Source organism: Podarcis vaucheri (assembly GCF_965113315.1).
Source record: "Podarcis vaucheri genome assembly, chromosome: 6".
In the NCBI taxonomy this organism is placed as follows: Eukaryota; Metazoa; Chordata; class Lepidosauria; order Squamata; family Lacertidae; genus Podarcis; species Podarcis vaucheri.
Genome location: NC_138764.1, coordinates 30,546,241 through 30,560,341, shown reverse-complemented (window position 1 = coordinate 30,560,341; position 14,101 = coordinate 30,546,241). Strand labels below are relative to the sequence as shown.

Genomic DNA, 14,101 nt, shown 5'->3' with positions numbered 1-14,101 from the left:
CAGGACTGCCATACACACTGCCCAGGCTTGCACCCCAGGGGAGGTCACCTTGGTGTTGTTAACACAGCAGTTTGGCTTCACCCCTGGAGACGCACCCCATTGTCTCTTGAGACAAATGGATGATTAACAACATTGATTTAAACCATTAGAATTAAAATTAAAGAACAAGATGTGTTCCTTTTGATTGTATGCTGTGTCAATTGTGAATATTACTGCATTTGATAATAGGCATTACTGTGTCTGGGATTCAATTAAAGATACCGTAGATAGAACAGTGGTGTCCCTATATCTGTGCATGTGTAGAGAGCAGGTTGTGGAAAGTTCCTTATAGGTGCCAAACAGATATTGAGTTCTGTATGTGCAGGTTGTTCTCGGCAAAAGCAGTGCATCTGTGCTTCCATGTAGAAGAACCACCACATCCATAGCTCTGTTGGTTTGCTCCACCTAAGGCACGAACCCTCCATTAAAAATTAATTAATTAATTAAAATAGTTATTGGCCCTCTTTCTCAGCAAAGCTCCCCCAAGATTGTTTTTCCTGCCCATTGACCTCAGTGAGGGGGAAATTACTATACCAGTCTCAGTAGCTTCAGACCTTTGTAGGAGGCACGTCACGGGAAGGAGGCTTAGCATCCTGTGAATTCATAGCTGCTCCCAGAATGCCCCATGTTGACCCTCTGCACCAGTGGAACATTGCTGGTGGGGCATCCACACCCAGAAAAGTTTTTCCTGGCGCTCCAAGGTGTTTCCAATAGTGTAAGTGTCATCCTGCCAGTAGAGTGGTGCTTCAGTGGCCTTTGGAAGGCTGTAGGGATTGTACTGTAATGTTGTTGCTTTATTAAGGTGATATCGAAACAAGAGCCACATTTGTTTTTATTGATGTCTCAAAACTGAATGCAAAGAGTAAACACATTTCTTAGATGCTGTATCCATCATTTCACATATGTTGCTGTGTTTCATAGCAAGACCATACAAGCATATAGTACACTGTGTATTACTGTGAAATATTGGCTCTGCACACAGCCTACAGATTCTGAGAGACTTGGAGAACATACATATCTTACTCCTTGTTAAGCAGGAATATCAGTAAAAGAGTAAAATATTGTCTCTCCTAATCCAACTTAAAATAATCAGTGTGAAGACTAGAGGGGGCAATGTTCTTTTACTATTCATCAGCAACTCTGCTTATTAACTGCCCAAAAGTATGTTAAAGAGTAACAAATCTGTGATTTGAGTTTGGTGTGTTAGGTTTTTCTTTAATTTGAGGTGTAACTACATATACAACTGGAAGTGGAAAGAACAGTCTTTTTTTACCCTTGTGCTGCAATCCTGTGCACACATAATTGGGAGCAAGCCCTGCTGAACTTAATGGTATTTCCAAATAAACATACACTGGATTGCATTGCTAACTATATTCTCTGACTCAGATTTGTTCCAGATTTTCTTTCTTTCCCTCCTTGTGTCTAACATTATACTTTTCCAAATGATAAATGAATGGGAATGGGGTAATATAATGCAAAAGTGGTTTTAAAATTTGGTATTGGAATGTATTTTTTTCTTTTTACTGTTTACTGTTGCTATAGTGCTGAACTGTTAATTTATATGTTATGAATCAGCTGTGATGCAAGTGGTTTACTAAGTGAACAGAATGACATACAAGGAGGGTCATGTAGAATTTCAGTGAATGCTTGCATCAGCAGAGTATGCTTATGAATAGAATAGACATTAGACAAGAGATTTCCAAAGAAAAAAACCATTTGGTTTATTTGAACAGCTGAAAATTATCATGAAGGTTTAGAATGATAAATACCGCAATACTTTATGCTAATTAGTGATGCTGATTTCTGGGATAGCATTGGATCCATTTTCAGATGCTTTTATAAAAATATCCTTGTCTAATCAAATATGAATTTTGCATTATTAAAATCAGAGAAAGTGTTGAATTGATCATTATTTTGTATTGCAGATTGCTTTGAAATATGATCCACAGATTGAGGAAGATCTGCGCAACTGGATTGAAGAAGTTACTGGCATGAGCATTGGAGCCAACTTTCAATTGGGTTTAAAGGATGGCATCATACTGTGCGAGTAAGCCACATCATGTTTTATTTCAGGCAGAGCTCTTTAGTTTCTAGGCCAGTAGCCAACTTTTTCAGAAATAAGATCCACATTTAATTCTAGGACACAGTGTGATTTCCCCCCCCCATTATTATTTTACCAGATATACCCAAAGACATACTAGGGTCCCTTGCACCCTTTGTAGAGAACTGTATCAGCACCACCCACCCATCACTTTACTGCAATAGCCATTGGCTGAGCCCTCCATCTCAACGAACAAGCAGGGAGCCAGGCAGGCAGGGCCTAGTTGGGTCCCCTGGGGAGAGGGGGCTTTGAGGGCTCCACACAAAAGTTGGGAGAAGTTAAAAGCCCCTGTCAGTAGTGAGCATGAAGACAGCAGTGGCAACCCTAGTCATCCTGTCACCCCTACCCCCGCCCAATCTCAGTTTATTCTGAGGCAATTGTAATCCAAACAACTTGCCTGTCATGCCTCTCACCTCACACAAGTACCGTATTTTTCGCTCTATAACACGCACCCGACCATAACACGCACGTAGTTTTTAGAGGAGGAAAATCTGTAGGCATGCCACCCGTAGGCATTCCCTCCATAACACGCACAGACATTTCCCCTTACTTTTTAGGAGGGAAAAAGTGAGTGTTATGGTGCAAAAAATACGGTAACTCTTTCCTCAAGTCGGAGCATTCGGGGGTGATTTTGCACCCCTGGCAGGGTTCTGTTTTGCCATTCCATGGATATGCCCACCTCTCCCTCTCTTCCTCTCCTTTAGAATTACAATACACAAAAGAGGGCAGGACTGCTATCTTTTAACAGGTGTATAGAACAGGTAATGTTGGAAGATGCAGCTGCCCTTGCATAAATAAATAAAAGTTGCACCTACCAAAATATTTTTTACATGACTTTTAAAAACAAAAGAACACTGTTGTCCATTATAACTGGCAACTCTTTCTCTCTGCCTTTTCTCTTCCTCTTAAAAAACAAAACACAAACAATAAATAGCACTGGTATCACTAGTGTGTCTTCTAAGCAACACTGAAAAGGGAATAGGATAATATACAAGAACCTTCCCTGCCAAAGAGCAATTAAAATCAGCATAAGAGCCAGCTAGATCAGGCCAGTTGTCCATTTAGTGGAGCATTCTGTTCTTATGGTGGCCAACCAGATGTCTGTGGAAACCTGCAAGTAGGATCCAAGCAGAATAACACTCCCATCCTGTGGTTTCCAGTAAAATTACTAAGTGTTGCTAGGGTTGCCATATTTCAAAAAGTAAAATTCTTGACACCCACAAACTTGTTGGATCTTTTTATGGAAACCAAAGTTGTTGAACCTATCTAATCGTGTTTCTAAGGGCCTGTTCACATGTTAAGAAAGAGATCTGCCCTCAATACAAAAAGCAGCACATGAAGCGAGAAACAACATTCTTTGTCTTCTTCCCTTACTTCATTGTGTTCAGCTGCTTCAAGCAATTTTCCACCAGCCTAGCTCAAACTCCAGAAGTGAGCCAAGGGGAAAGCTGCTTAAAGCAACAGATTGCAATGAGATAGGGCAGAAAGGGTGAATGGGTTTGCTCACTCACACTGTTCCCCCCATGAACCACTCATTTCCATTTATGAGTGTATTTAAAATTTATAGGAATTTAAAATGTAACAAATTCATCACACAGGATGGCATGTTTTTCCTGACATTCTCATTTTCTTCCTCCTTGCCCCCCAAGGAGGACATTCAGATATGTGGCTCAAGTCCCTTCTAAAGTGGCTATACCAGCATGCCTATTATGCAAACTGCCTTCCAATAAGCTGTACGTACAAATAAAATATGCAGTCATACCTTGGATCCCAAATGCCCTGGAATTCGGACATTTTGGCTCCCAAACCCAGAAGTGAATGTTCCTGTATATGAATGCTCTTTTGGAAGCCCAATGTCTGACTGGGCTTCTGCGGCTTCTGATTGGCTGCAGGAAGCTCCTGCAGCCAATCAGAAGTCACAATTTGGTTTTCGAACGTTTTGGAAGTTGAACAGACTTCCGGAATGGATTCCGTTCAACTTCCAAGGTACAACTATATATTGGTTTTTATCTGTGCATTAGTAGTGCTGTAATATGGAGATTAAAATTGGTGGTGGCTATGCGAAAAGAAAGGCAGTTTATTTACTTGATTGTTTTTTACAGGCTTATCAACAAACTTCACCCGGGATCAGTAAAGAAAATCAATCAATCCAAACTAAACTGGCATCAGGTAAACAAACTAATTTAAATACTGTATTCAAATAATATAGTGTCTCTCTCTGAAGGAGAGAGAAAATGCATGAATGAAAGCTTAATGACAGTTATTGTCACAGTGAGGCCTTCAACACCTTCACCTTTACTGATTTATTTTTGAGGAAACAGCAATTGTTCACCTTGCAAGCATTAATGATTAAACAGTATAAAGCTTCTCTTTTTACTATTAGAATACCATTGAAAGTACCAAACCTGGTAATTTAATATTATGGGAGTAGAATATTAAAAAACTAGACAATTATTGTAGAAACTAGAGAAGTGGTGGGTTTGATTAGAACTTCGTTAGGCTTGGTGAAATCTTTTTCTCTTCGCAAATGCCCTTCTATTCTGCCCCCCCCCCCGTTACAGCTATATACACTTTTAAATTATTAATTGTCCAAGGAATCTGGTCCATTGTATTTGCTTTCCAGATAAATGACCCATAGAACTACAGGAACAAATGTAATTACCCATATTGCACAAATCAGGAAAGAATAAATGGGCAATACAAAATGAAATTGAAAATAGATACTGAGACAGGAAAGGTCATAGAACACTTGCCTTCTTGAGAAACTTTGTCTCTCACTGAAAACTGGATTTAAACAACTGCTGGCATACAGTATGAAAACTAGAATAAAACTAGACCTGCCAGTTTGGCAGATCTGAACAAAGTAAAACAAAATTAAGGAGTTAAGAATGTGTGTGCTAACCATCAGATCTTTATCGGCCCATATTCTTTGCTGATTTCATTTATAGCTCAAAGGCAGGAAGCTTCTTCAAGTGCTTAAAACAATCTTGAACCCATGAGTCCATCTCCGCATTGTGTGCATAATGGCACTTGGTACCTGGGCACCTTAGGAACCGCCTCCTTCCACGTTTCTCTCTGCACACTCCCTATCGTCATCTGGGCTCTGCTCCAAATCCTTCAGCCTCAGGAAGCAGGGCTGGTGTCTGTCACCTAGGGACAGGGTATTTTATGTTGTGGCACATACTATATTGAATGCCTTGCTGAATGATGAATGTAAGGCCCTATCACTATACTGTTTCTGGTAGCTGTTGAAGCTCTGACTCTTTAAATAAACTTTTGGTTAATTTTGTAATTTATGCTGGCCGAGTTCCATTTCACCTTTGTGCTGCTGAAATTTGTTAAAACAGACTGGGTATTATTAATGTTTGAATGTGTATTGGCATTTTTTAAAGAGACTGTTTTATTCAGTTGTTATTATTGTTTAAGCCATCTTGAATCTCCTTTGAGAAACAGGGGGAATAGAATTAAACCAAAAACCAAAAACATGCAAGCATGTGTAAGAAAATCCTGACAGCCACTTTAAAAAGAGAAGTAGGAATGAAAGGGGGAATTTTAGAGTGGAGAACAGGTCAGGTAAAGGTTTAAACAACCCCAGTGCGTGCCCCCACTCCAAATTGCTTGAAACCAATTACAAAGTGGCTTTCTTTATTTTTAAAAAACTTCCAAGTTTATTACATACTTTTCCATACAGTATTTAGTTCTGCCTTATGTAACAATATCATCAAGCACTAAGACCATCATGCATTTATTTAATTCCAGCTGGAGAACATTGGGAATTTTATAAAGGCCATACAACAATATGGCATGAAACCACATGATATATTTGAAGCAAATGATCTCTTTGAAAACGGAAATATGACCCAGGTTCAGACATCACTGGTGGCACTAGCAGGTCTGGTATGTACATAATGACATATGCAGTCTAGTGCATTACACTGATCTACTTGTCTAGCAGCTATATTGTATTACTCTTGGTAAAACCAAATATGAAGCTTGGCCTGCAGAAGTTGTGGGATGTTATCCATGCCTTCACCTCTGTTGCCAAGTAGCTCTTGAAACTATACAATCAATGATCCATTAATTCATGGTTAGGCAAACTAAGGCCCGGGGGCCAGATCTGGCCCAATCGCCTTCTAATCCAGCCCACGGACGGTCTGGGAATCAGCGTGTTTTTACATGAGTAGAATGTGTCCTTTTATTTAAAATGCATCTCTGGGTTAATTGTGGGGCATAGGAATTTGTTCATCATCCCCCCCAAATATAGTCCAGCCCACCACAAGGGTTGAGGGACAGTGAACTGGCCCCCTGCTGAAAAAGTTTACTGACCCCTGCATTAATTGGTTTAAAATTGAACGCAGAATTGTTAAATCAAGGACAACCAAAAGCAAGTGATATGAATGGTATTCCTGTATAAAATGTGTATTAGAAATGCTGTTATTTTATTCTCCTTCTAGGCAAAAACCAAAGGCTTTCATACTACAATTGATATTGGTGTCAAATACGCAGAAAAGCAAGCAAGAAGTTTTGATGCAGGAAAACTGAAGGCTGGACAAAGTGTGATTGGTTTGCAGGTAAGCAGAAAAGTTGAAAGTTCACTAAGGCTGCAATCCTGTACACACATACCTGGGAGCAAGCCCCACTGAACTCAATGGGGCTGCTTTCTGAATCCATGGGATTGTGCTGTATATCAGTATACACAGGAAAACCTTTTAAGGTGTAAATGGACGATTATTTATGCTTAGTAAACAGCAGGAGTGGCTTTGAGCCACAGCAATAGCCTGCTGGAAGAGGCACTTGCTGCTGCTTACTTGGAGGGGCAAAGCCCTGGCAGAGCCAATCTGGCATTTCCTCTGGTGCATCTGCATAGCGCCAACCTCGCCATCACTTTGTCCCTCCAGGTAAGTAGCAACAACATGAGGAAGCTATATACATGAGGAAGAATAAGGTATGTCACAGTGGAACTGCTCTATTTTAGTCCATAGACTAAACTGGTTTACCTGTTAACATGAAAAGCGTGATTAACACTGCCTCTGTTATTCCTGTGCTACTCAGTAACATGTGAATCTTCTGTTCATGTAATCAGGTGGATTGGCACTGTAATTACACAGCTGAAGTTACACACGTTACTGGTATGGTGTAGGCATGGACATGGAGGCAATTTCTACCACACCACTCAATGTAATTTGTAGAGTAGAAGACAGCCGTGAAGATTTCAGTTTGGCTCTCTGTAACTAATCTTTGAATAACCCTCTCTGCAGTCACACATCATCTTAGTACTTTTTGTATTAGATATTTCTTTTTAGTTGAAATCTTAAGAACATAAGATGAGGGTAACAAAGTTTTATATAATGCCACATTCTGCTTCCCACGGGGACCAAATGGATACACCTCTAAGGAGCCCAAACCAGGGCATAAAGGCACCCATTCTGTTGTTCCTTTGAAGTTAATATACCGTATTTTTCGCTCTATAGGACGCACCGGACAATAGGACGCACCTTGTTTTAGAGGGGGGGAAACAAGAAAAAAAAAATCTGCCCCTCTCTGCCCAGCACCCCTTCAGCGAAGCGGCAGGAGACGCGCAGAGAGGGGGAGAATTTCCCCCCTCTTGTTTTCCCCCTCTAAAACAAGGTGCCGTTTAAGGTGCGTTCAGTCGCCTTCAGGCGGCTACCTTGGAAGCCTGGAGAGCGAAAGGGGTCGGTGCCCACCGACCCCTCTCGCTCTCCAGGCTTCAGGTTCCTTTTGACCTGCTCTTTGGGGCTGGCAGGGGGAAGCCCACCACCAGCCCCAAAGAGCAGCTCGGGGAGTGGGGAAAGGCGCGCAGCGGAGAGACTCCTGCCATAGCCCCCCGCGCGCTCCCCAGGCTGGAGAGGTGACACGCAGCTATAGAGGCTCCTGCCGTAGTCGCGCGTCACCTCTCCAGCTGGGAGAGCGTGCGCGCGGCTAAAGCAGCCCCCCGCGACCCTCTCCCAGCTGGAGAGGTGATGCGCGACTATGGTAGGAGCCTCTTTAGCCGCGTGCGCGCTCTCCCGGTTGGAGAGGTGGTGCGCGGCTATAGAGACTTCTGCCATAGTCACGTGTCACCTCTCCAGCCGGGAGAGGGTCTCGGGGGGCTTGTTTAGCTAAAGAAGCCCCCCGCGACCCTCTCCCAGCTGGAGAAGTGGTGTGCGGCTAAAGAGGCTCCTGCCATAGCCGCGCGCCACCTCTCCAGCCGGGAGAGGGTCACGGGGCTATGGCTTCTTCGTTCCATAGGACGCACACACATTTCCCCTTCATTTCTGAAGGGGAAAAAGTGCGTCCTATAGAGCGAAAAATACGGTAGTTGAGTTGACTCTATGCCTGCTTTGACACATAGATTAACATTACTCTAATAAACCCTGTTTTCCTTTCCTCAGAGATCTTGGATTATAACATGCCTAACAAACATTTCCCAAGGTTGTTGGTGACAATGTGTACCATGACTGCTCTCCCATACTATTTAGACAATATGTGATGTCTGCAACCTTCAGACAAGTTAGGGAAGTCACTAAGTAACATGTCCCCTCTTAAAGGATCATTTCCCATGCCCTGCCCTAAGAACTTCATTCTGCAGAAGAGCTGTTAGCTCTAGGAGCAGGATGCTCCTACCGTGTATTTGAAGGTCTCCTCTCTGTTTCTCTCACCTTCTAAGGTCTGCTATCTGAAGGAAATGGACTTATTCCCTGGGGACCAGGAACTCCCTGCACTGAGCACACCACCACAACTTATATATGTTACATTCTTCAATACACTGGCCTAGTATAGTACATTTACTTATGGTAGTTCTCAATCAGAACTCCTTTCTTCAAGTGATCCTCATTCTCTTTATAGATGGGAACCAATAAATGTGCCAGCCAGGCAGGCATGACTGCCTATGGGACTAGGAGACATCTCTATGATCCAAAGATGCAAACTGATAAACCATTTGACCAGACAACAATAAGCCTGCAGATGGGTACTAACAAAGGGGCTAGTCAGGTAAGCAAAAGTTACTTTCATATTTAAGATATTAGTTTCTGCAGTCCTAAACTTTATCTTTCATTGTTTGGTATTTTATTTATTTTAAAATATTTCTAGACCAGCATTTTGCACTAGCTGCAGCTTCCACACCATTTCTGTGTGCATTAGAATAATGTAATCTGTAGCATTGGGGGGGGGGGGGAATAACCTTTTTTGATCCGTGGGCCAGATTCTTACCAGGATCTTCCTAAAGGGCCAATTATGATTGGTGGGTATAACTTTGAAAGTTGAGACTTCAGAGCATCTATGGCAGCAAGGTGCTGCTAAAAGGAAGCTTTTCTTCATTGTGGCAGCTGGTCCAATGTAATCCTCTTTGAAGCTTGGCAGGTTCAGGTACATGAGTTTCTTCTAGTGAGCTCTCTCACACCTAGATCAAACTGGATGGACCCCACATATCAGCTGATGTACAAGGTCAGCCCTGTTTAGCACTGGGTTCCAGTGCATGAGAGTTCCCTGAAACCAGCTCTCTCACACAGAGGTAAATCCTGGTTGGTCAAGATGTGCATCAGCTAATGTGTGGGAGCACAGTCTGCTTTACACATAGGACAGAAGCTGTGCGAGGGGGCTTTGCAGTTGCTGACAAACACAATTCAATGAGTACTTCCTAACTACAAACTTGCTCCTTCAAGGGGAGTGCAACCCTATTCAGAAAAGGCAATATGACCCAGTTCCTGAACTTGAGACCTGCTAACCCACAATAGATATCAACATATACTGGTGACATTGTGCTGCAAATTCCTAATGACTGCTCCTAACAGCTTCATATAGAAGTTAAATAGCTTTGGGGTAAGATGTAGCCTGCAGCTCAGAATAATCAAAGAGGCTGTGCAATTCCTTACCCAGTTTATAATCACTTAGGATGCTCTTCATCCTTGCAATACACATACCAAATTGCGAAGATCCTCAGCATGCACCCATAGCTTCTTCCTAATGTGCTTTATTCTGATTTCTGTGATGGGATGAGGAGTCTGTTGCTTGCTGAATCTCACTTAGGAGACTTCCATGCTGAGTAGCTTAGTATCTGGAAAATGTTATGCACACGTGCATTCCTGCCATCACTCATTATTATTTTAAAAGTCCCAATGCTGTTCAAACTGCTTTAAACCCTTTGTTTTTAGGCAGGGATGCTTGCACCAGGTACAAGACGAGACATTTATGACCAGAAGCTCACATTACAACCCATGGACAACACCACTATTTCACTACAAATGGGCACCAACAAAGTGGCTTCCCAGAAAGGGATGAGCGTTTATGGGCTTGGACGGCAAGTATATGATCCAAAGTATTGTGCTGCACCAACAGAACCTGTCATTCATAATGGAAGTCAAGGAACAGGAACTAATGGGTCAGAAATCAGCGATAGCGATTATCAGGCAGAATATCCAGATGACTATCACGGCGAATACCAAGATGAATATCAGAGAGATTATCACGGTCAGTACAGTGACCAGGGCATTGATTATTAGATTTGCCTCAAAAGCTCAGTATTAGTTTATTATTTTATTCAGTAAAGAACGAAACTAGCCTTGTGGAATTGTTACCCGTCTTCTTTACACATTATGCTTCATGTACCTAAGGAAATAATTGCCTTACATAACATTCCTTTTTCCTTTCTCTGCCCTTTCCTTCTCTAGTTGCCTTTAGTGCTGTAACAGTTGCAGTCTACAGCATAACAATAACTGCATATGAAGTAAAAAGGAATACTGTGAAAGGGGGAGTTCTCTTATACAGCCAAGTCTTTTAATAATAAAAACTATGCATTTTTTTACAACCTTGTTCTGAAATGAGCATTTTACATACTATATCAGCCCTTTCCTTTTTTAAAAATGTTTTTATTTACAGTTCCATTATGTGGAAAACTGTAAGACTTAATTGTGGACCATGCCACAAAAACTGAGGTTGTGGCTTATTACCTGCAATATTTCTGTCTGTTCATAAGTACTTGCTTGCTAACCTCTAAACTCACAGTAGACATAATAAATGTGCATTTGTGATTGTGTGTGTTCCATTCCAATATCTAAATTGACCAAGCTTATAGAAAAAGAGCTGTCTTGCTTAAAAAGGGAGCTTGTATAAATTCTGAGCCCACAGAAGTCTCCATGTTTTTATGGTGCGTTGACTTTTATTTCTGTGCCATAATGTATCCATGTAGAATTGCCTTTTCTTTGAATTGTATTTATTGCCACATTTCTCATCATAAACCGATCTTGTTGTATTTTTTATAAATAAATGTTGTTTTCTTGGAGGCATGTGATAACTTGTGTTATTAAATACAAAATTCAAATTACAGAAAACATTTACAACTGTCCCTTTGTTTATAACTTATCCAAAACGTATTCTTTCCTTTTCAACAAAACAATTCATTGGAGATTGGAAATAATGCACTCATGTTGATTCTACCTTGCTGCTTATAACTTTTACTTGTAAAAGAGAGTTCATTGCCAAAAGTTTAGAATCCAGAGAGATTCAAGGCAAAATTTACTTGCAGACAGCAGTATACTTTTGAGACTTTAAAGAGGTGGTTTTGCTCAGAAAGGGGGAAAAGGCCTGTTATGCAGATGTTCTTTGGGAAATAAGGGCTTGTCTGAGTTGTGTGCCACATAACTTAATATGCAAACCAGTAGAGGGTCAGGCTGCATCTTGCCCTCTGCACACAAAGAAAATGACTACTCATTTAGCAAACAGACTACTAGTAGTTGGGGATCATCATTTGATGTAATGGAACATAAGTTTATCATAAAATACTCTTGTATAGAAATAGTACAATTACTTACCCAGATAGCGCCTATAGATATGTCTAATTTAATGAGGCTTTGTCCCTTGAAGGATGCCAAAATAAAAGGAATGCATACAGCACATATTCCCAACCTCTTGGTCTTTGTTGTTAAAGACTTGCCTTCTTGACTGATCACTGATTCTCCTTTGCAGGATACAATTGTTCTTCAGGACATCAATGGTTTTGTTAATTTAGGACATGCTCAATGTTCTCCATAAAGGACTGCAATGGAAGGAACCTAATCATATGAACATTACCAAAAATTCCTAGATAACATGATTCTACAACGTACTCCTTACCATAGGGGACCCTCTAACTAGCACTGCTTCTTAATCTATGACATGATTATTCACAGTTTAGATGTTATCCAGGCTGCATTGTATACAGGTGACTCCCAACTTACGCTGTGCCTACATTCCAGGGATAGGATGCAAAGCCAAAATCAAGTGTAATAAAAACACATTGGGTTCAATGGCAGGTGGGATTGCCAAAGTCTTTTCCTCAGACACCAACCCCATTTAATTTTTTTCTACAGTTTTTTTGCCAAGTGCATAAAACTGAATGCACACAAATTAAATACACGTAAATTGTGAGTTACTTTTATATAAAAGTTGCTGAATCAATTTCATTGTGCTTTCTTAAGGGGCTTTATACCAAAAAGACAGTTTTATCATGTCGAAGTGCAAAAAACTTACAGCAGATTTGATAATTAGTATAAAACATCTTTAAATACTATTTCAATAAAACCATACATAATGATTTTTTTAGTTTTTCACAGAGTTAGAGTGAGTTGATCATCTCTTCCAGTGCAAGAGGTACAAACTGATTTAGGAGATAATTTATCTCAAAATATTCGTAACCTTCACTTTTATCTGAATTTTGCTGTGTACTTTTAGAACCATCTCAAGTTCTGGCCTATAGTTAGGAAAAATGAAAAATGCATTGGATTAGTCATAATGGTAAGACAAAGTCTGTAAAGCAACACAAAGCATATGAAGAGATAAAAAGAGAAAGATTGGCGTAGAAATAATACTTCAGATTATTCTGCTGGCGTACGTGTGTCTTTTGTTTTGGCAAAAATACTCAAAGACCCACATACAATGAGAAAGCCAAGTACAGCCAGTCATAAACAGAATAAACTTAAAACCACACTTCCAGACTGCCTGACTGGCTTATTTCCATGCACCAGAAAGTTCTGAAAAGAAAAAATATGCAAGAGCCTAAGCTCTGTCAGGGCTTACAACATGAGCACTACGTGCAGTTTTTCTTTCCTGGCAAAAACTATTTTGGCAGAAAAAAGATGGCTGCTACTGTAAAAACCATGCTCAGAAAAAACCCCAATTTTTAAAAAACTCAAGTCAATTATGCTACAGATACACTAGTTTGTTTCAAAAATTCTATTTTTTTAAGTGGACACTAGAGTGAAATTATGTCAGAAACATTTTAAAGATGCTGCTACTATTTTTAGGAGAAACTACATATTATATACTTTATCTGTGCACTACCTTAAAGATGCCCATGTAAAAGAGGGGGCACAGGGAAAACAGCAATTGGTTAGTGCTGTTTTTGTTGCTGATTTTAAAACTTGATCTCATTAACACACAAGTAGATAGTACCCCTCCTTTCTTATGGTAAATATGTAGTATACAGCTTAAGGAAAATTACATTATTCAATGGAAGAATGTAGCGACATTGAAGAAACAGGTCATGGCAGCCTAATCCTCTGGTATATACCTAATATGGTCTGGGAAGATTACATATCAGAACGTAGCTGTCAGGGGTTCAGAAGCAGAGACGCAGAGAAGGGTGGAAACAGAGAGCGAGGGGGAGGAAGCCGAAGGGAGAATGAGTGATGATGACGAACCGAGATCTCCAAGCCTAAGCAGTGAGTCAGAGGACTCCCAAAAGGGAGCCCCAGTGAGCAGAGCAAGGGGGGGATCCGGGGGGACACCCCAGGAGGAAGGGAACAGAGGAGATTCAGAGAGCAGCAGCTGGAAGTCGGGACCCACGCTCAAGACTGAGAGCAGCAGGGAGGAAGGCAGCCAGGCATCGGGTTCCGGAGGCCGTCAGCAGGAGGGAGGGCACGAGTCAGGGGTGGTCACGCCCTCCTCAGAGAGCGAGGCAACGGTCAAGAGGAAAGTAGAGAGTTG

At 41.1% G+C, this 14,101-nt stretch overlaps 2 protein-coding genes across 6 annotated transcripts in view; one reads left to right on the top strand and one right to left on the bottom strand.

The window, feature by feature from the left end:
- Positions 1-11,420, top strand: part of CNN3 (calponin 3) — a 33,401-nt gene extending 21,981 nt beyond the window's left edge. The window contains exons 2-7 of the mRNA XM_082227984.1: positions 1,965-2,086; positions 4,243-4,309; positions 5,900-6,037; positions 6,595-6,711; positions 8,987-9,133; positions 10,294-11,420. Of these exons, the coding sequence (XP_082084110.1) occupies positions 1,965-2,086; positions 4,243-4,309; positions 5,900-6,037; positions 6,595-6,711; positions 8,987-9,133; positions 10,294-10,641 (939 nt within the window). The 3' untranslated portion in view covers positions 10,642-11,420. The remainder of the gene's footprint in view (positions 1-1,964; positions 2,087-4,242; positions 4,310-5,899; positions 6,038-6,594; positions 6,712-8,986; positions 9,134-10,293) is intronic.
- Positions 11,421-12,652: 1,232 nt separating this feature from the next.
- Positions 12,653-14,101, bottom strand: part of SLC44A3 (solute carrier family 44 member 3) — an 84,730-nt gene continuing 83,281 nt past the window's right edge. For all 5 annotated transcript variants that reach the window (XM_082227861.1, XM_082227860.1, XM_082227858.1 and 2 more), the window contains one exon: positions 12,653-12,866. In XM_082227861.1, coding sequence (XP_082083987.1) covers positions 12,855-12,866 — 12 coding nt within the window. In that variant the 3' untranslated portion in view covers positions 12,653-12,854. The remainder of the gene's footprint in view (positions 12,867-14,101) is intronic.